Source organism: Alligator mississippiensis, chromosome 3 (assembly GCF_030867095.1).
Source record: "Alligator mississippiensis isolate rAllMis1 chromosome 3, rAllMis1, whole genome shotgun sequence".
NCBI lineage: Eukaryota > Metazoa > Chordata > Crocodylia > Alligatoridae > Alligator > Alligator mississippiensis.
In genome coordinates this window covers 83842769-83865288 of record NC_081826.1, presented here as the reverse complement: position 1 = coordinate 83865288, position 22520 = coordinate 83842769, and the positions used below count along the sequence as shown (strand labels likewise).

General features: G+C 39.2%; 1 protein-coding gene across 1 annotated transcript in view; it reads right to left on the bottom strand.

Annotated features, from left to right (window-relative positions):
- Positions 1-22520, bottom strand: part of CDH2 (cadherin 2) — a 191416-nt gene that overhangs the window by 63681 nt on the left and 105215 nt on the right. Inside the window, exons 3-4 of the mRNA XM_019487460.2 lie at positions 3407-3633; positions 1471-1617 (exon numbers count right to left, since the gene is read on the bottom strand). Of these exons, the coding sequence (XP_019343005.1) occupies positions 1471-1617; positions 3407-3633 (374 nt within the window). The remainder of the gene's footprint in view (positions 1-1470; positions 1618-3406; positions 3634-22520) is intronic.

Genomic DNA, 22520 nt, shown 5'->3' with positions numbered 1-22520 from the left:
TTTAAGGGTCAATATTTGAGCTTCAAACCTTGACTTATACACCGTGAAATACAGTACACGTTTTTAATGTTAGTACTATTGCAGAAAACCTAAAGAGGTATGCAGAACTTGTATTAATACTAAAATATACTGTAAAATAATGTGTGGAGAGGGCCAATGTTTACATTCCATTCTCATTTGCATTCTAGGGCCAATGTTAAGGACACTACATTGCTCTCTTAATACTTGATACTGTATTTACCTAAATCCAAGTCTACCTCACATTTAAGATGACAACCCCAAAATTAGATTCAATACATGAAAAAAATAAACCAGTTATCATTTTTATGTACAGAATCTAATTATTGAAGAGCAATTTAAAATGTGTTCCCCTCACCACTGCTGCTTTCCCCACAAAAGGGAGAGAGGGGCCAAACCCCTGTCCCTTGCCCTCCCTGCCCGACTTCTGCAATCATTGCCCCATCCAAGCCTGCCCCTCTGCCACCTGTCCCTTACCCTCCTGTACCTGCCCCCTCTGCCACTTGTCTCCCATCCCATGCCTCATGCCCCCTTGCTAACTGCCCCCCACTGCCTGTTCACCCCACACTCTTCTCCAACCATTTTCTGTACCCCAGGCCAAAACTTAAGACAAGGCTGCTCCCCACCCCCCCCCCCCGTGTTGACTGGTGGGAGGGGAGGAACCTCATCTTTGATTCTAGTACATAAAAGGTTGCAAATTATTACTGTAACTGCTTGTGATCTCATAACTATTGCAGAAGAAAAACAGAATGATCCATGTAGGTCTTGGCTAACAAGTTAAGAGGAAACTGTACCTCTTGCTACTCCTTTACGTAAGTCACCTCCAAGTGTTCAGGCAAGACGCAGCCAAGCCCATATCTGTTCCCAGTACACTCCTCACCACAACCTCTGGGGAAACTGAGTGCTGCTGGCAGAATTAACAGACTGTCTACACTCCGTATGACAGAATGCTTGGTAATGGATATGCCCCTTGCCATACATTTCTCAAAAAAAGGCAGTCTCTCTCTCCCGTGTGCCTTTGAACCACTCCCAATAAGCTTAGTACTGTCCCTTATTCCTTCCTCCCTGCTCTGCTTGCAGGGACACATGCATGCACATACACCTCCCCTCTTCCAACACTCACGAAGAGCAAGTGGGGAAGTTTCAGAGTATGTAACCGAATAGCCAGTACAGTTACCACTGCCAGTTTTGTCCTGGTAGAGGTTCCTTCTACACAGGAAGAAATCACCAAGGCAACCACCGTCTCATTTTAAATCACTTTGTACAGAGTAAGGAACACAAAAAAAACTTGCCCGACCAAAGAAGCTAGCAAAACATCTTCTGGATAGCTGTAATAATGGAATTCGGCCCTTAAGTGTTTAACAAGGAGGTGAATTAACAATGATGCCAGAAGTTTTCTTCCAAAGAATGCTGTAATCACATTTCTATCTTCTTGCTTCCTAATAGCCTTACCCTAACTAATTCCTGAGGAAAAGGCCCTCTGGAGTTTTCTGGTAAATTGATTGGAGGAATGACCCAGTCTCTCTTCTGTCTCTTCAGATGACTACTGTGCTTATATTCTTGCCACGGAAATACAATTTCTTCAATTTTCTTCTGGTCCTGTCCAAAGGAATATTGAAATTAAATAGATATAGCAGGGGAATTAGTAGTATACATTGAAAAATGGGTTTGATACTGTCTTGTGACTGTCTGAAAGATGCTCTTTACTCCATGTTTATAAAGATGTCCATTAGGTTCACAGGACAATAGCAAAATGAGCAATATTATTTACATTTTTTCTATATAATATGACAAATGCCTTTTTTTCAGCATGCCAGTTGGAAAGAAAATAGAAGCATAAGCAATTTATTGCATGACACTGCTGTGTAAACTACTTTGCACTTTCTGGATATTAGTTAATACTGTGAAGAAATTAATAGTATACCTTTTATATTTCTCATTAGTTGGAACTACAGTTCAGGTAAGGTGTGTGCTACTGTACATTAAATTTAGATCTGGATGTGCTAAAATATAATATGAGTTCCTAGAGTAGTTTAATACATGCTGGTACGGAATGTCTCAAATATTTATGACCCTATTAAATTCCATAGAATTAATGCTGTAATTATTTTAAACCTATGTCAGCCATGATGGATGCTGTAGATGGCCCACTTTGCACAGTGGGCATTAATCTCTGCAGGGTGTCAACTTTTCCTTTCTATTCCTCTGTACATCTACAGTCACTGTAGCCTAAGTCTGGAGGCCTGTGTGCATAGCAGCAAATTATTTTCCTTAAGGATAAAACAAACAAAACCAATACTGATTCTCTTCCTATTATTGTGGGGGGAAATATTTTATCCAATTAAATGCATCTAAGTCTTTAAACCATTCCTTGTAAACTGAAGACCTGTTTCTCTTGCACACTGTGAATGGAGCAACTGGGCCTTTATAAAGGAACACTGCATCTCCTTAAAAATCCAACTAGTTGTTTACATATTAGGCTTTCCTAACAGGCATGACTACCTGCTTTCTTCACCAAAACTTAGCCCTAGATGTATCAAACATTTAAAAAATAAAAAACAAAAATAAAAATAACCCAAAACAACAAAACTATTTAGGACTAAGCCAATTTGCATCTGTGACTACTCTCAGAAATAATAAACCTGAATAACTAAATGCAATCAGTTTTAAAATGGATGCTTGGGTCTTTATGACTATTATTTTATATGGCTATTTCAACCACAATGGATGGAATTAACTTCTCTAAAATTTAAGATGAAAATAAAAATAATAGGAAAGAAAGTAGCTTAACAGGTAAGAGTAGTATAAACCTGAATATAAAGTTATACTAAAATGAGTTTACTAGATTATTTATATATGGATAGAGTCCATTTGTATTACTCGGTTTGGCTTATGGCAGTTTGCACCAAAGGGAGACTATCTGGAATTATGAATAATTTACATTCCCCAATTTGATTATGAAGGGACAAGACAAAACCAATCCTCTATGCCAGAAAGGCTTTCCTGTTAGCACTGTAAATCTACAGATTCCATCTAATAAACTTGACTGATGGATTCTAGTACAGAATTGTTTATTTTGTGGTTATATTTAACTGCTTGAATAAATACTGCACTGCTTTCAAGCAATTTAAAATAAAGAAATTACCACTTCCAATTTAAATTCAGGTATAAATCTCAAGCTGTACAAATAGAAAGCTCACATACAAATGATTTCTGGCTACTTAAACAGAGCTACAAAATTGTGTAATGTTGTTTATAGGACCAAGGCTTTAAACCGATTTATACGTTACTTACCCATTAGTGAGATGTTCAATGTGGAGGTGTATACCGGACACAATGTAAAACCTATTTTCAGATATGTTTCCTAGGATGCATAAGCCTGTTTTACCTTAACTGAATCCTCTGTAAATGCAGGCTCGAGGGTCAGCTTCACTGTCATTTGCCATTCTTCCTGGGTTTCTTTGTCTTTAGCATATAGTATGAACTCAGTGGGATCTGTAGAAAGTTGAAAACTTCTTGCTGCATATATCACACCATCTTCACCTGCTGCAAAATCTTCTGGCTTACTGCTTTCAAACCGTACTTTTCTGTTTTCATCGCAGTTTCTAAATCTCGCTGTAAAATAAAACAAAACAATATCAAGAATGAAAACTGAAAAGATGGAAACTGCTTGAACTCAACCATCTGGTATTAGTTCAAAAACAAAACAAAAAATCTTGGAAACATTATCTGGAGACAAAACAAAACGGTTATTTTAGCAATTTTGCATACCCACATTTAGGAATTAAAAATCAGGGTCAGCCCATACAACAGAGGCATCCCTCTGAGCAGGAAGCCCTGGTTCAATTTTTTTGTTTCCCACTAATGAAGAAACGTATTCCTAAATAAATCAACCCTACTGCAAATTAATGGACCAGAACTCACTGATTCTAAATGCAACCCATCCTGTTTGGTCTTTGCTAGAACTGTTATCATTAATATAACTATTTGTGCTAGCTCAGTGGTCCCAAACCCATAGTCCAATGTTGACTGAAGTGTAATTATTGAGTAACAACTTGCTCTGTATCATAGTCTATGAATCAGCAAAGGTTAGGGATCATGGAGGAAGAGCACTCAGGTGGTATCAAATGTGGTACGGCAATAAAATGAAAAGCTAAGGACTTTTTGATTAACAGGGAAAAATTTCAAAGAGAATTTAAATTTTTTTTATTTTTTTTTAAAGGAAGGTTTTCATATTCTGTGCAACCCTAAGGCAGAGGAGGACGAGTAAGTGCATAAAAGAACACATTTTCTATTTAAGACCCATCTTAATCCCATTATAAACCCCCAAAACTATGGAAAAAGATTTCCTTAAACTAGTTAAAATGCTAATCTGACCTGAAAAACACCCAGGAATTTAAGGAAACAAATTGTGAATGACAAATGCGTCTTAGAGTCCAGCTTCTCCACTGATAGCAGGAAAGAATCGGTATCCCCAAAGGTCAGTTAGGAGTCCTAACTTCTATTCCCGAGTCTGCCACTGACTTGCCGTAATATCTTGGACAGGTTACTTAAGCATTCTGTTTCAGTCTCCCCACCTATGAATTGGACATGATAATATATGCTTATCCTGCTAGGGTTAATTCACATCATGTTCAATCTGTTTCACAACATTTAAAAACAGGTCTAAAATACACTACATGAATCCCATTTAACAAACACATTTTCCTATTGTTCTGCTCTCCTCTTTACTGTTTAAAAGATCCACAACAAAATGGGAAAAATGACAAAACCAACTATATGCACAGTGCTGTCAAATGCACAAAGTAAAGCTGAAAACAACAAAGATTTTTTTCCAATTACCTTCACTTCTAGTTATCTTCAGTTTTACTTATAACAACATTAGGTAAAAATGGAATTGTGGCTTCAAAACTGATGATCATCCTTTAATGTTTTCAAAGCATTCTGAGATCTTTTGATTTTATGGGCAATAGGGGTACAATGCATTATTATGAAGGTTGTGCTGAAATGCAGATAGTGAATATGAATCTTACCCTTCTGCTTCATTTCAGTTATTGGACTTTTTACACTGCAGTGAGCCATGCACAAACTATTAAGCTCCAAAAACTTAAAGGTTCCCTTCAAGAGAAATCACTGCTAAATGCCACCCATCATATGCTTTTTCTTTGAAACACAGCAGTTAGAGGAAGGTACTGAGAAGGAAGATCATAATTTTTGCTACCTGAACTTTAAGAACTGGTTCTAACATTCAAATTACAGATAAAATTAGTTTCATTAATAATATTCTCCAAATATTCAGGTCTTCTCTATCCATCCTTTCAATCTCGTCACAAAAAAAAAAAAAAAAACAACTGTGAAAACCGCTCCTTTAGAAAACCTACATAAATATGTTAGAAAGCCAATTTTACAAAGGAAATTTTAAACAAAAACCAGCAGCTGGCTATACTGGAATGCAGGCCTAAGTCACTCTTTCAAGTGATCTCTGCCTAAGAGGTTGGGGGGGGGGGGGCAGGGAGAGGGGAGTAAATCTCTGAGTATCTTTTCATTAAAATTTGCGTTGTATCATTTCCAGCAAGATTACTTCCAGCAAAGAAAAGGACACTAGCTTGCCACCAAGACTTGAAGACATCACAAAACCTCTGTGCTTAGGTCCTGAACTGCTGCACTAGATCTAGGTTCTGCTTCTCCTTCCTGGCTCCTAGAAAATGCTACCTCAGGAATCCCATACTATTCATGAATGATCCACTGAAAATCTAATCCATTCTGAACCTCTCCTTATTTTGTCCAGGGCAATTAATCTGGCTGCATCTCCCTACCCCAATTACTACTTCATAAAGTAAAACTAACCCATTCCATCACCAAGATCTTACAAGCTTTCACAGACACTCTGGAGAGGGCTCTGCATGGACTAAGAAAAAAGGTGAAACAAAACCCCAATTCAGTGCAGGAGGGGGGAGATCCACATGGAGATCCTCTTCATGGACCCTGACAATGGAATAACTTCCTCTTCCCTTATTACTGCATGAGTGAACAAATTTACTAACATCATATTCAGAAATGCAAAAGCTGACTAAGGAAATATGGTTCTATATCAAGTAAAATAACTGGTTATAGAAACTGCACCATTATCCATAATATACAGAAGTACTAAACAATAATTCTGTGGTCTGACAGTCTAATCTGAACAATGCAAGATTAGATATTATTAGCCATAGAATAACAAATGTCCAGAACAGGTTCACTTAATTATCCTGTAATCTAATATTCAAGTAACCTCAAAATAGCATTAATAAAGATTATAAGAATATTCTGTGTGTTAGACAATACTATCAAGGGTAATTCTGATATTTCTAGGGCTCCATGGAGAAAAACTCTGTAAAAGTCTTCTCAATGAGCTTTTGTAAAAATCATTTCAAAGGGGAGGAGGTAAGCTGTGAGGACACAGTAGACAGCGGTTCTGCCTCAAGGAGCCAGGACAATTTGGTTTCTCATTGTGTAGCAGCACCCACAACCTAGATAAAGCAAAAATGCGTACCTGTATTCACGAAGTAAAATAAATAAATAAATAAATAAATAATGTGAAAGGCTCAACAAGAAGTCAGCTATGCAGATAGTTCCAACTATCAGCTATGGTTTCTTTGTCACGTTGCTATTTAGTATGGGTTTCTACTGCATGGGTAAGGGAACCACAGGATTGATCTGTAGACCTCAAAACTGAGTAGAAGGTTGAGTGTTCAGGAAGATTTAAATGTGAACTCTTGATTTCTTTTGTTAAAACTTAAATGAACACTTCAGTGATCGTGATTAAAACGCACTTTTATGACACCGTAACCATAAGAAAAAAAACATTTTAAAAAAAGTATTATTTAGTAATTTGATGCATCTAATTTTATAATATTAAACTTGATGATAAATGGAACTCTTCCCTCCCCCTTCCTGTATTCTCATATAGATTCTCATAACTCAAAAAAAAATTTAAGCTGCTACCTGCTTCATTGATATTCTTCCTCCAGGCAACTAACTGTACATTATACAATTCAATGAAAACCTCTCTCTTTTGACAGTATCCTGCTAAAAATGTATAAAATTGTCAATGCCTTAGCAGAATTATTCTCTTTCTGGAAGGAGCACACATTAACAAATTACACTGAAGTATAACTATCCATAATTAAATTACCTTGAAATAGTACAGGTTGTGCAGTAGCTAGTTTTTCCCCAACTGCATGACTATTAGTCTTATAAATTTAATTCAGTTTAGTTTGCTTCATTTTTCAGTCTTCAACTGGTATCTATAAAGAGGGAATTTGGACTATAGGTTTTCAATGACAATTAGCAGTGTGATTTTGCAGAAATATTAAGGAAACATTTTTCATTCAGAATGGATGCTAGTGGTACTAATCATGTTCTAACCATATTGGAGGGAATTCGTGCTTCTGAATACAAAGTGACCTTCAAAAGATCAATCATAGTGAATATTTTTCACTTTTATAATGATTTATCACTTTTATAATTATAGCACATTGCTATTTTAGTGCCAACAAAAATAATAAATGCTTCTGTATATGTTTTACTATATTTTTCATTAATAGTATCCACATAAATAATCGAACATAAAATTCTGCACATTATTGAGAAGAGCACATATTCAAGGATTTAATTTTTAAAGAAACCTCTCTTGTGGTTTTCTAAACATTTTGTTATGGTTCAACCTATGATTGTTTTCATTCCAAATGCATTACTTGAAGGTACTGAAATTCAACCATAGACTGAAAATGAGATTTAAAAATGTCTTAGGCCACAGCCAAGAAAAAGAGTACATCACATCTGAAAGCTGGCCTAAATCTATCCCAAACACGCAGTTGGTCCAATAAAAGACATCACCTGCAAAAATCCTGGCCTCCAGCATATACACACTTATTTAATTTTAAGCATGTAAGCAGCATTTGCAGGGTCAAGGACTGCATCCAGAAACAAAATTTATTGTGTTATTATTTTTATCTATTATGGTCATTGTTTTGCTATTAAATATTAATCCATTTGATGGTGTTGAATTTAATCAGTAAATTTAATATTATTCTTACTATACTGCAGCCAAAGCAAATATATATTTGCTGCCCAAACGAAGGTGCCAAGGGAAACATTATAACTCTGTGACTTTGACATTAAAGTAAGTTTATTAATTCATACACCTGTATGCAATTAATGAAAACACGTATTAATGTGTGGTATACAAAACCTTAAATTCTAACATGCAATTACCTTTAAAGAATGGTAGGGAATGACACCGTTCACTCTCATGTCTAGCAATATGAATTATTCGTAATATCTGTATAATACATCTCTAATCTCATGTACTTTACTAGCAATCTTCAATTAATCACTATCATTATTCATACAATTAAAACAGACTTATCTACCCCATTAACAAGTAGGTTTCCAGTCTAACAACCAGCTTTTGCAATCTTCTCTCAGGTCTAACTCCGACTGAAATCAATGAAGTTTTACCTAACCACTAAGCAATCTTTGTTATCAGTATCATATACCTCAGATGTATTTCATGTTTCATATACAAATTCTCATATGTTTTAGAAATCTTAAAAATTCTGCGCACTAATAAAAATTCTGCACCCAACTATAAAATACAAAATATACTCATGTCATCATAAATATCCAAATTTGCCAAGGTTACTGTTCCCTGGCTACACAAATACTGCAGTTTTTAATTAAAAGCAAGATCCAAAGCCCTGAATTTAGTGGTGGCTCCACCAGGGCCAGGGAGGGTTAACTTGGGTCTTGACAGGGACACTTGACCTCGCTCCCACCTGCCAGGTCTCTGCTCTGTTCTACTCCATTCACATCTCATACTAACATTCAGCTTATCCTGGGAAAGTTGAATGTACGCATGTTCAGCCTTTTTCTCCCAGAGTAAACATGGCTGCTCCAGAATAAAAATAACCTGGGAACAAGCAGCGTTAACTCACTTCCAGGAGGATTTCTTGTGGGAGAGCAAATAGGTATATAATGACAACACAGACTCACTATAGGCAGTCTGGGACAGCCAATCAGGGTGGCAGATTAAGGGAGCTTGCCCAAAAGGTCCCAACTCCAGAACAGAGCATTGGCCTTTGAAAACCAACGCCTGGCAGAAGCAATGAAGAAACATGCAGCCAGGAAAACCAAAAACTCCTGTATCCACTCCTCATCGCTCTTCTGCCTCTGCTGCGGAAGATTGTTCAAAGCAAAGATTAGGACTTAAGTCACCTACATACTCACGTGATCTAGCCCCCACCCCTCTTCATTTTTTCCCTTTTTTCCTCCTTTGCCTTCTTTCCCCTTTTCCCTTCCCTTTTTCTTTCTCACTTCTTTCTCCTCTTCTTCCCTCATCTCCCCCTGCTGGATGTGGTCATCTCTGCCTGTGAAGGAAGAACAAGGGAGCCTGCAGAGAACACCAAGATATATGTGCAGGGGACCTCCTCCCTAGCTGCAGTCAGCATTGCAAGCTCTCCACTCTTCAGGGACTCAGAAGTTGAATGTCTGTACATGCCCCTCTGGGTAAGTCTTTCTACCAAGAGAACAAACCTGGGAGAATTCTCCCAGATTATCCAAATGTGCATATGCAGCCTCAGATGGAGACTAGCACCCTCTCCCCCACCCCCCAAGACTCCACTGTGATACCTTCCTTTACCTGGGGCTCCCATATCACATAGCAGCTGCCCATGTCACAGGTTAGCCACCCCGATCTACCTATTCAGTGTATATAGTTTTGACATATTATTTCAGCCATCTTAAGGCACACAAAGCATTAGTGTCCTCATTGCACCTTCTGCAAGAAGCTGAACCATTGGTGAAACTAGTGGTGCTACCAGTGGACTGAATCAAACAACTAACAGATCCCAGTCAATTGGCTATAAAAGCCGACAACGTTTTTTCTAGCCAACTAGATGGCTTGATCTACTGAGACTGCCTGACACTAAAGGCATTTAATCTTTGAACACTGGGACTTTTCCATGAAGAAGCGGCTGTTTAGCAGGGTCCCCTACCATTTTGGATAGTGAAGGCAAAGGGGAAAATATAGTTTGAATAAAAATATTCATTACTTTGTGAATGACCAGTTCACTTGGGCTAGTTACTTCTTTATCTGTATGGAAATCTTAGTCCCACTCTAAACACAGGAATAGGACTGCTCGCATTTCAAGTTTTCTGGTTCTCCAGAGCGACACATGAAATACCCAGGAGATATCCTTAGTACCAATATAGGTAACCTTCAAGTTTATATATAAACTTTAATTTTTTTTTTTTTTTTTAAATATCACTGCAGAATCATTATAGCTTTGCATAGCTGAATTGCCTTGTGGCTTAAGCCATGCATTGACAGGAAGTTCTGTTGTGAGAATCTCTACTGTAGGTAAAGAACATACCAGAAAAAACATAAGTTTGGGTACATGCACACATTCACAGGACCCAGTTTACAAACACAGAGCTTACTTTAAGGCACATGATTGTACATTAGGTCCCTGCTTGTACATGCTTGCCAGTGATGAGAAACATGCCAGAAATGCAATCTAAGTCAGTAATGGGGAAGGGAAGGGGCAGACAAGATTGGGGGGGGAGGGGGAGGAGGAGACCCAGCAGGTCCATGGGGGAGAGTGCAGGTTGGAGGGCTAAAAATAGCTTGGTCAGGGTGTGGAGTGGAGTAGGAAAAAAGTGCAGAGCTGGGGCTGGGGTGAGCAACTGGGCTTCCCCAGCCCCAGGGTTGAACTGTGAATATGTGCACACGTTCAGTTACAACTGTCATGGTTTAACCCAATCTATGCAATGCAGCTCCTTATATGAGTTAAGTTAGATTGAGCTGGCCATTTTTTGCTCGATCCAACTCCCCAAACATACCATATTTATTCAAATATAAGAGGAGGCACCAATAATTAGATTCTATTTAAAAGTTTACCATAATTTCCAGGTATAGAATCTAATTATTGCAGGTTGATTTTGTCCCCCACTCACTGCTACAATAGGGAAAATAAATCTGGGGAGTCAGTTAGCTCCTTGCCCTCTGCCCCCCTCAACTTCATTCCCTTGTCATCTTTTCCGCCATCCTTACCGTCAGACCCTGCTCTCCCTGAGCACATGGAAGTGAGTGGCAAATCTGAAAGCACTGACCTTGAAATAAACATGCCTGTAGTGAGCTGCATATTAGCAAATTATATGGATATCCATAAACTTGGTACATCCAGAATTGATGCATTTTACGTTCTTTTTTAAACTGCTGCAAGTTTTAGCACAGGTACCACACAAACACACTTTTAAGCAGAACTTTTGTACCTACTTATACACAGAATACAAACTATGCATAACAGTCCAAAGCCAAAAGCCATCTGGGCATTTGGGCAGAGCCCCAGCAGAGTCAACAGCATTTCAAACCCCACAGCTCTGTACTGCTCAGTATGTAAGTGTATTCCAGATACACACCCACAAAGGATCCATGCACTAATTAGCCCCCCCCCCACTCATAACTGAAACCAGGTGTTGTCACAAAGCTGAGGATCCTCAGAAAATGTATACCTGCAGATGAAGTGCAGGGCAACCTGGTCCAGCTCCCAGGCTGAGAGAAGGGATGACACAGGGATTCTAGCTGAACTATTTAGGGTCCTGTTTGGTGATGTTTGCCAGACATTTAAGGCTGGTGAAGAAACAGGAATCATTGGAAATGGGAAACAAAGGCAAAGTTCAGCTGTGGCAGTAAAGAGGCAGTAAAAATGTATTCAATGTAGTGGCTCACCATGACTTGAAAGAGTCATCACTGAAGCGGACTGTGCAGAATTTGCACTACCATATATCTTACTCAGATGGGCTACACTATCCTATGCTTGTGGTAGGTTTCGAATATGGACCATGTGCTTTAGTCATGCTCAATGTCCACTGCATTTAATCAGCTTCATAGTTGATTTCCATTACTGAGCACATGCTGCTTTTGGCAACTGTTTAATGATAAACAACATATTTAATGAGGTTTTCTTGTATGCAAATATAAGATGAGGGGCTTCCCCCCCACCATGCTGACTGGGAGAAAACACTGCATCATGTATTTGAGTAAATATGATACGTATAGTGCAGCACTAAGATCAACTTAACCCAAGATCACTCAATTTAAGTGTAATGTCAGCATGTACCCTTTGCTTGACACCTGGAGTAGATAGTGATAACTGCTATAAAGATATCCCATCCTCATTTGTACAATGAACAAATTTGATAGGGAAATGATTAATGCAGAATAAATAGGTCAGAAAACTGTTACTTTTGTTCTTTCTTCTTTTGTAATTGTAAACACCTACCATGTTTTATAATTATTCCATGCATTAGAGGCAAATTTGAAAAATGACTAATTACTTGGAGGGCTCCTGTCTTATGGGCATCCAACTATAGACATCTTAGAGAGGCCTAACTGTAAGAGGCCAGCCGCTTAGTTCTTTTTGAAAAGCAGGCATACTAATTCACTAACTGCTCTGAAAAACCTTGTCCTATATTCTTTCTGCTATATTCTAACTTTCTTGTGCATGCTGATTAGTACCTCCTTTTTAAAGACTGATATAATACATATTAGCTTTCAGCTAATTATCAAGGGTAGCTCTTTATTCCCAAGTTTGCAATTCTCAAAACCCTGCAAAATTACGCATGCATAAGGTCAGCATCACCATGTTGATCACTTCTTCAATATGAGCAGTCCAAGATACTTGTATCGGTTTTCAGTTTCAGAAATTGACCATACAGCTTGCCATATTTCTATCTTGTAAGGTTTCCTCAACAGCCAACTAAGCATTTAACATGAACATCATAACTAACAAAAGGTTGATTTACAGAACTTGACAACTCATACAGTGTGCTTTTTCTTATTAGTTGAAAAACAATACGGCAAAAATAACTGCTTACTTATATCAGATTAAAAACCCTGCTAGCATACAATTCTTGTGTGTGAAATTTAAGAAATACACTAAGAGTTTTAAACTGTAAAATTAGAAGGACAATGTCTTGATAAAGAGTTTGTGCCAATTACTGCTTTTTTTTTTTTTTTTTAACTCGGTGCAAAAGCAATTTTGTTTCCAATTTTTAATTCTATTCAGAAGAATATAGACAGAGTCCTAAAATAGCATAATTGCAAGGCAATCTGGGTGCCTACAGATAGGGTGAGAGAAAAGGGAAATCTTGGTCTTAGTTTTCTTATTCTCAATGGTTTTATTTATTTATTTGGGGGCAGGGAAAGGGAGTTTGAGTGCTACTTAATATGTGTTGCAAAAACTACTAAAGCTAAAGCATACCTTGCAATCATTTTTAGAAGCAAATTTTCATTCAGTGCTACTGTCTTCCTACCCTAAAACCAACAGCAGGACCTATTTTTAAATTTACCTGTGAAAGAAAATACTACGACAGGACTGTTCAATCCTTAAATTCACAGTGAAAGACTTGCACAGTTCTTTAATAAAACATGTCACCTAGTTTCCACTTCCCATAATCCTCTTTCCATATTGAACAAAAGTCAAAATAGGCATGCCAGAATGAAAACAGGGATAAAGTTCTTTCTATTTGATAGAAATGCCTATGCAGCTTTTCAAACAGGAATACCGGCTGTCAGCAAAACACAGATTTGGTATCTCAAACAGAGCCCAAATTACATTCGATTCACTGATCCTTTTCAGTTCTTGCCCCTACTGCAAACTAACAAAAACTTCTGAGTTCTGAGAGTCCTTTTGTCGTCTATTTAGTAAATAAAAATGCAAGAAGAGGGTAAATATCTTATGGAGAAAAACATGTTTACATTGAGGCAACTACTTTTGGTTTTTTGTGTGCACGTGCACCCTCCCCCAACCCCATAGGGGTTTCTGTCCCCCCTCTGTCCATCATTTATTATTTCATTCACCATTGGCAAATAAATATTCTCCCGCAGAGCTCTGTTGGAATGTTTTTTCCAAGTGTTGCTAGCTGCAAGAAAACTCAGCAATAAATATCATTTTTATACTCTGGAGTATGCAATACACCTGCAATACTTTCTCAAGTATACAGTGCTAGAGAGTAATAAAAAGCAGGATTAAAGACTAAATCTCATATACCCACAATGTATCAATTGACTATACCTGATAAAATCCAATTTGATAATTAAAGAATACCTAAGGACCATCAGACTAGAAGACCAAGTCTTTATAGACAGCTAGCAAAAACGTGCTCCGTGTCCCACAGGAGACAAGACAAGTAGTAATGGGCTTAAACAGCAACAAGAGAGATTTAGACTGGATATTATGAAGGGCTTTCTAAGTATAGGGATGGTTAAGCACTAGAACAGATTACCTAGGGAGGTTGTGGGATTTCCATCATTGGAAGTTTTTAAATGCAGATTAAAACAAACACTTGGCTGGGATGGTCTAATACAGGGATGCCTTTGCACTGAGAAGGTATTGGATCTAAATGACCTTTTGAGGTCCCTACCAACGCTATTTTTCTATAAGCCTATGAAAACAGATCAACTCAGAGTTCAGACTTGTCTGTGTAGTGTGCCTGTCTTTAATATGTTTTAAATAAATTTTTATGGTTTAAGAAATTAATCTGTCATCATATTATAGAAGTTAAAAAGCAGTTAACCGCAATAAAAATCATTTAAACATTACTTATGTTTTTGTTTTTTACAATTTCACATTACCTCTTAGTTCTATGATCTTTCTGAACAATTGAAGAGGTAGCCTTGGTTTGTTTTTTCTGATAATAAAAAGAAGAGTAAAATTAAATACTATCCTGTATGCTCTTTGCTATGCTGTTCCAGACTCAGTTCTGTATTTTTGGCACACACTCTACATAGCCAGGTTCCCAGTTCTAATTTCATTTCTTACTTTTCTCTCTCTCTCAAAATCCTCCACCTTTTTCGCATGAACCTTTCTTTAAAAACCGTTTTTTATCATAACTTTCTTTTCCACATCTTTTTCCTTCACCTCATTTTTCAGTACACAAGATTTGAGCTACACCTTTGTCATCTCTGCCTATAAATGGGGTAGAGGTGGCTTAAGAAGAGGGGCTCTTGGGAATCTTTGTAAGGAAAAAGGGCAGGCTGAAAACATGAAACAGGCCTGGTATAGTGGTCTGTGAGGTTCATGTGTTTTCAGTTAGGCAATTACTTTGCTAACTCTGCTGCATTAACAGCTCTTCAGGTGGCCAGTCCGTGGGAGTTTTAAAAACCATAAATAAAATAAGTAAGATTGGGTGAACTTGCCAGGGGCACTGAAAGAGACAGGACATTGGACGTTCTTGCTTTTCAGGAATATCTGGTTACCTTATTAAAAACACAGAGTACCTATCAAAAAATAATTTAAGGATTTATCCATAGTTTCTGGACTGCCTCAAAATTAATCATCATAATTGAACTTTGCACTTGTACAGTACTTTTAATTCCTAGATCTCAAACTAATTGATGAAGTAGAGCAGGTGTCACTATCTTCATTATAGAGGAGAAAAAGATGAAGAGCGATTGCCCAAAGTCAAGCAGTGTGCACATGGCTTTCACTGGTTTTCTCAAACAAGCTGTCTCATATTTCCCCAAGACAATAAGGTAATAAAATAGGAAAAAAAGACATTTTTAAAAGAATGGCATGGGTGATAGTACAGTTGCTGCTGGCCCCTACAACTCCACAAAATATCCCCACATTAACCAAAGCTAAATTGTAGACTTTTCTTTTGTGACTAGTGGGTGCTCTAGGTCAGAAGCACATGCTGCACAGAACCTTCTGAAGTGGTCAATACAGATCAACTGCTCCAGCTGACACTTCTGCTACAAATAAAACAGGTTCTAACACACAAAACCACATGAACTTTAATCATGCCTCCATTCTAGTGCAGTTTCTACAATATCAGCCTCTAATCCATCATTTTGTAGCACAGTTTGGGTTGGAAAAACAATCCCTCCTTGAACAACTCAAGATACAGCAGTCATTTGGACCCGCTGTTTGCTGTAGATCCAGGAAGGGATAACAGGCAGTTCTTCACAAGTTATATATTTTAACCTAGGAAACAGGTGTATATTTAGAATGAAGAGGGCAATGAACCAAAGGTCATGCTACTTCTTCTACCCCTCCTGCCTGTTCCTTCTGTCTCATGCTTACCCTTGTTTGATCTGGCACTGGACCTGCCTCAGAACTTTTGAAACGCATTCTTATCAACATTTAAAAAACTTGAAGTGTGTATTTATATACAGGGGTCTCTATTAATTTTTCCTATGGAGCAGAAGTGTTCTATAAAATATCCTGTATAATATTTTTATTTTATAAACAATATGCTAGCTCTTCTGAGAAGCTAGTGAACATCTTGGTAAGTCTAACTAAGCCACACAGCTGTTTCTTATATATTAGTATTATGCATTAATGCTTCTGGTCAAGCTGAGCATTTGACTAAACTTAAGTAAAATGCAGATCTATAGATTCAAGTTTGGCATCCACATTTGTATATATGCGCACACATGCATTACAATAAACAAAACACTTAACTACACATGTTGAACCTATTCATTTCCATATGATGATTTTATATTAAAAAAATGTGAGCATCACATAGTATAGAAGAAAAGCAGCAAGAGGCTAGCAATATTTACACTGATATGTTAGAAAGATAGCTTAAAAAAAAAGTCAGAAATCCTAAGGATTATACTATCAGCCAATAGGCCCTCAGACAGAAAACCAGTAGCAACTGCCAGCGTAATGTTATCTAGACTACTCTCAATATTTTTTTTTACTTATAGTAAACACTTGCACACATATCTACTCTTAAAATAAGAAGTCACTAAATTGGTAGAAATTGGTACAACATTTTACATAAACTATCCCTAAAACAGCTGCCAAGTTTCAAACAAATTATTCCTCTGGTACCGCAGGGTACACTAAAAAAATAAGTGGAAGGGGAGAGGGCTAACAGAGACATACTAACTTGCCTGTATTTGATTCAAGAGCATCAATTATACCTTCATAGTTCACTGAACATATTCTTTGAATGTAAAGCAATATCTATGTGAAATTGTACATTAAAAAGAAAGTGCGTCTGCAATGTAATAATTAATTTGTGTGTGTATGTTCTATCAGTGCCTCCAAGCTACAGAGACAAAAAGAGGCTTTATTTATAATTAAGATATTAAAGCCATTGATGGGGAAACATACATCACCCATACAAGCTCTGATGGGCTCAGTGCAGACATCGGGTGGGGGTGGGGGGAAAGAGTTAGAAGGAGTTTAGATCTGGTTTAAAATGGCCACCTGACTTAACTTGGTTCTCCCAGGTACAGACCTTACATTTAGAATTGGTCTCAGTGATGAGAAATCAAATCTAAACCTGTAATAGTACTGAAGTTTTGTGCACACAGACCAGTCTAAAAATTGAGGAACCTCATCTAAGGTAGACCTAGATTGTTGTATACCCAAACTTCACTGATCTAGGTTAGATTGGTGCATAGAGCTTCTTCAGTTACCTGAGCAGCTTGGGGGAAGTCCTGGGATTGTGGTTTTCCTAGCTACTCCGCTGGCACTGGGCTATTTTTAGCTTCCCTTGGGCCCCCCCCACCTCCCTCCCCGCAGACCAGCCAGCAACCCCCCTTCCATACCCCCACAATCTGCAAGCCGCTCCAGGTGCTGGATTTATCAGCCTTTGCTGCTGCCAGGATCTAAGCAAGTAAATATTAGCGAGGGAGGGGTGGGCAAGAGGGCGGTATACGTTTACCGGGGAGGATGGGTCTAAAAATACCTCCTTGGTCATTATCCACAAAGCTCCTCTGTGGACCCTGCCAGACCCCCTGATCCTGCCAAACCCTCGCAGATCCCAACAACCCCCAGCAGATCCCTCCTGTGAGTGCCACCTGCCCCCTCCAGCCCCCGATCTCCTTGTAGATCCTACCTGCCTCCCCATCCCTCCCACAGACCCCCCCCAACCCTGCTTACCCCCCATACCCCAACCCCCCTCCACTAGCTCTCCCTCATCCTGACTTACCTTAGATTTGGTGGCCATTTTTAATGAGACCTAACCCCCCTCACCCACACCATCTCGAATGTCTGCACTTAGCTACAGTATATCAGTTTTTTATTCTTGTGACAAGTTTGCTGCTTCTGTCTGTACACATTTACACATTTTCATCTCCTGGACATTAAGTTGTTTACATGAGTTCAATTATATTAAGAAATAACCAAAAAATATTAGACATTACACTCAAATTAATAAAAATCTGGAAGGACTCTTCTAACATCAAAAACCATGAAAGCTCACCTCTATGTTTTATATAATCCAGTAGAATTTCTTTGAAGAATTTTGCCTTAAATTTAATTTAGGAGTTAGGCAATTCTGAACATGGTGCTTTTTCATCTGGACTTTCCTCTGAACTAAAACAGTGAATAACAAGTGCAAGTAATTATCAGCAGAGATCTAGAGCCTAAATAGTCTACAGTGGTACCACGGAAGGTTGATTAACTAGCTAGGCTTATAAAATTTAAAAAAAAGAATGTCATATGGATCAAGATTGTATCAACCTTCAAACACACTCAGTTCTTATTGGGCCAGTACATAGAATGGAACGGGGGGGGGAAGAAAGAGAGAGAAAAAAACCTTTGTTCTTTGATGAACACTTGCTTGCTATAATTACAGCGTGTTGGAGCGGACTCAATTAATCGAGTCTGCTGGAACGTGGTAATTGAGCTCCAGCAGCCTCCTGCATCTCATGGATCAGGGTCCCTGCGCTTAAGAAGGGTGGTGGGGGTGCTTTATCTAAAGCTCGTTTGACAAGCTTCAGATAAAGCACCCCACCACCATTAAGCATAGGGACATGATACATGAGACGCTCTGGGTGCTTTAGTTAGAATGGTTCTCAGAGCTGCTTTAATTAAAGTGCCCCCCCCCCCCCCCGAGCACATCTATAAATGTCCTAGGTTTCTAGACCAGTTCTCTTATTTGTGTTAATTAAAGTTCTTTGAAGGCCCTAATGTCCACTTGTACTCTTTCTCTGCAAACATGTTATATTACAGAATTCTTTTACAATACAAGAAAAGATAGAAAAATTCAATAGAAAAATAAATTGTATCTTTTATCACAGTAGCTAACCACATTAACCACTCTTTCATTAAAAAAGGCAACAAGAAGGTCAACTGAGTTTTTACAACTCCAAGTCAAATGTCAAGCAACATTACTTAGTTGCAAGTCCATTTTATCATCTCTTATATACCCCATCTAGAAGATGACAAAATTATGAGTCCATACAGACCTCCTGATTTCAGCTAAGCAGACAGTAACCTACTCTAAAAAGTGTAATGCTAATGAAAATAACTGACAGAACTGTTTTCTTGTTGAAATGCAGATGAATACAACAGCTATACAACATGAATACATGCAAGAGGGGAGAAATATCCTTGGATGTGAAATGAAGATAAATGAGAAGGGATGCAAATGTTATGGCAATCATCTAAGCAGCAGCTTATGTTACACAAAGTCAGCCCAAATTAAGACATTCTTTAAAACACAGTACCAAGACAATGCTGTGCAAATATATGCAATATATTCCACATAATAGCCTTCTCAGGGAACAGACTATAACAGACCTGGCTGAATATGATTTTATTTAACCACCATGAGTCAGTCCAGTCACTGAAGAACAGGAAAGGCTGCAAACAGAAATATAGATAGACAGATAGATAGACAGATAGATAGACAGATACATAGCACAGCTGGTCTGCCCCCATCCCAGCTCTGTGGAGGCAGTGGCAGCAGTGCGGGGGGGGGGGGGGCAGGAATGGGGTTGAAGTTGCCATGAAGAGGGGCGGGGCACGGGAAGTGGCCCAAACACAAACAGCCAGAGGGGAATGGGATCAGGCCCGAAGTTACGGGGGTGGGGGGAACAAGGTCAGGCCCGAATGGGGGGGCCGGGACCAGACAAGGGGAGCAGGGCCAAGCACTGGGCTCTGTCCTCGCTGGCCCCCCAGGTGGGAGTGGGGGGAGTGGCCCCAGCTCCAAAATGGCAGGGGCGAGTGTGAGGGGAGCGAGCTTGGCCCCAGGCCTCTATCCTTGTCTGCGCCCCCAGCTGGTGGCAGTGATGATGGAGCAGATGGGCCAGCAGTGCTTGCTCTGCCCCCCCCCTCCAGCACTGGCCCCAGCCCCCTGGCACCGCAGGCGGTGATAACAGAGCAGATGGAGAGGGCAGGGCCAGCAGATGTAAGTGGGGGGTGGCCTGGCCCTGAAGTGGTGGGGGCTGGGAGGGGGAGTGGGCATGGCCCCAAAGGTGGAGAGGGGGCAGGGTCAGATGCAGGCCTTCGTCCCCTTTGCCCCCCCCCCCCCCATTATTCTTGATGGGCAATTGGCTAGTGTTCTTCTAATGATAAATTAAGCAGATTTTTGTTTGGACTTCCTTGTCTTTCTTAAGCGCAAAACACAATGTATGACATTCAAATTGTGCAAAATTGGGATAATGCCTCAAAATACAAGAGGTTTGATTGATGTAAAAGTAGAATTTTAGTTCTACTTTAAAAGTCCTATGGCAGGAGTAAAATACTAACTTTCTGAAATTCCCAACTGGACTATAGGCAGGCACAGGAGGGATACCAACCCAACAACAGTTAGCACCGACCTAGTGAAGGGACATTTGGAGGGGCTGGATGCACTTAAGTCAGGCGGCCTAGATGATCTTTATCTAAGGGTGCTGAAGAATTTGACCAGTGTCATAGCAGAACCACTGGCACAACTGCACATTCAGCGCTCAGGACAGGTCCCAGAGGACTGGAGGAGGCCAGTGTGGTCCCTATTTTCAAGAAGGGGAAGAAAGAGGAGCTGGGTAACTATAGGCTGGTTATTCTTACCTCTTTCCTTGAGAAAACCTTTGAAAAAAATGACCCATTAGGAAAAATAATGCTGAAGGGCAACCAGCATGGGTTCATAGCAGGTAGATCCTGCCTGACTAATCTTGTTTCTTTTTACAACCAGATCACAAAATGCTTAGACGCAGGAGTTGAAGTTCATGTCATTTACTTGGATTTTAAAAAGGACTTTGATATGGTGTCTCATCCCATTCTCATTAATAAACTAAGTGGCTGTGACGTAGATGATTATATGGTCAGGTGGGTGGCAAACTGGCTTAAGGGATGCCCAGAGAGTGATGGTGGACAGGTTGGTATTGACCTGGAAAGATGTGAGCAGTGGGGTCCTCCAAGGTTCAGTCCTTGGACCAGTGCTGATCAATATCTTTACCAGTGACCTGGATGAGGGTGTGGAGCTCACTCTGTCCAAATTCACTAATGACACCAAATTCTGGGGCAAAGTAAACACACTGGAGGGCAAGGAATGGATTCAGGTGGATTTGGACAAGTTGGAAAAGTGGGCAGAGCAGAATAGGATGCAGTTTAACAAAGATAAGTGCAAGGTAGTGCACCTAGGGAGAAGGAATCTCCAACACACTTACAGACTGGGGGATGCCTTCCTAAGCAGCAGAAAGGGATCTTGTAGTCAGAGTCAACTCCAAGATGAACATGAGTCAATGTGACGAAGTGATCAGTAAAGCTAATCACACTTTATAATGCATTAGCAGGTGCATCACAAACTAGTCTAGGGAGGCTATACTTCCCCTCTATGCGGCATTGGTAAGGAGTACTGTGTTCAGTTTTGGGCGCCACACTTCAAGAGGGACATGGAAAACCTTGAGGGTCCAGAGGAGGGCTACTCAGATGGTTAGGGGCCTGCAGGTAAGGTCCTACAAGAAGAGATTGAGGGACCTGGATCTCTTCAACCTCCACAAGAGAAAACAGAGGGGATCTACTAATTCGTTTTTTTTGTTTTGGGGGGGGAGGGGGGGAGAAACACAGCAAGGAATAGGAGATGCTCTGTTTACCAGGGCACACTTTGGAGTTACTAGAAACAACGGCCACAAACTGACAGATAGCAGATTTAGATACGAATGGTCATATAGGACCGGTCAGGAGATTACTTATTACAGCACTTGTGCCATAGCTATCTTATATTTGTTGTTGCTCATAAAGGAATTTCATTTATATATTCATAAACAGCTCTTAAAGAGCTATATTGCTCTCTTTCAGTAACTCTTTTTGATAAGCAGCAATAAATTTTAAATTTCTGAAATCCTGATTCAGAGGTTTATTGCTCATGACAGTATAAGCATCTCAGTAGAAGTTACTTAGTAACATTTTTCTTCAAATGCATCAGAAACCTGTTTGCTTCTTAATATGTAAATTATAAACTGTCTGGGGCTACTGGACTCAATTACTGTGATTCAACTGGAGTTCATAGGTGCTAACAAAGCAAATATTTTTAAAATGTACAGTGTCTCAAGCACATACTAACACCAGAATGAGGGAAACAACTTTTGGCAACTCAAAGAAAATAAGAAATCAGAAAAAAATAATAAATACAAAGCTTTGCTTCTAGATACCAGTCTTGATGCCATTGCTTAAACAATGTTTTCCAAAAATAATCTGATATAAAAAGCCACGTTCTAATGAGGC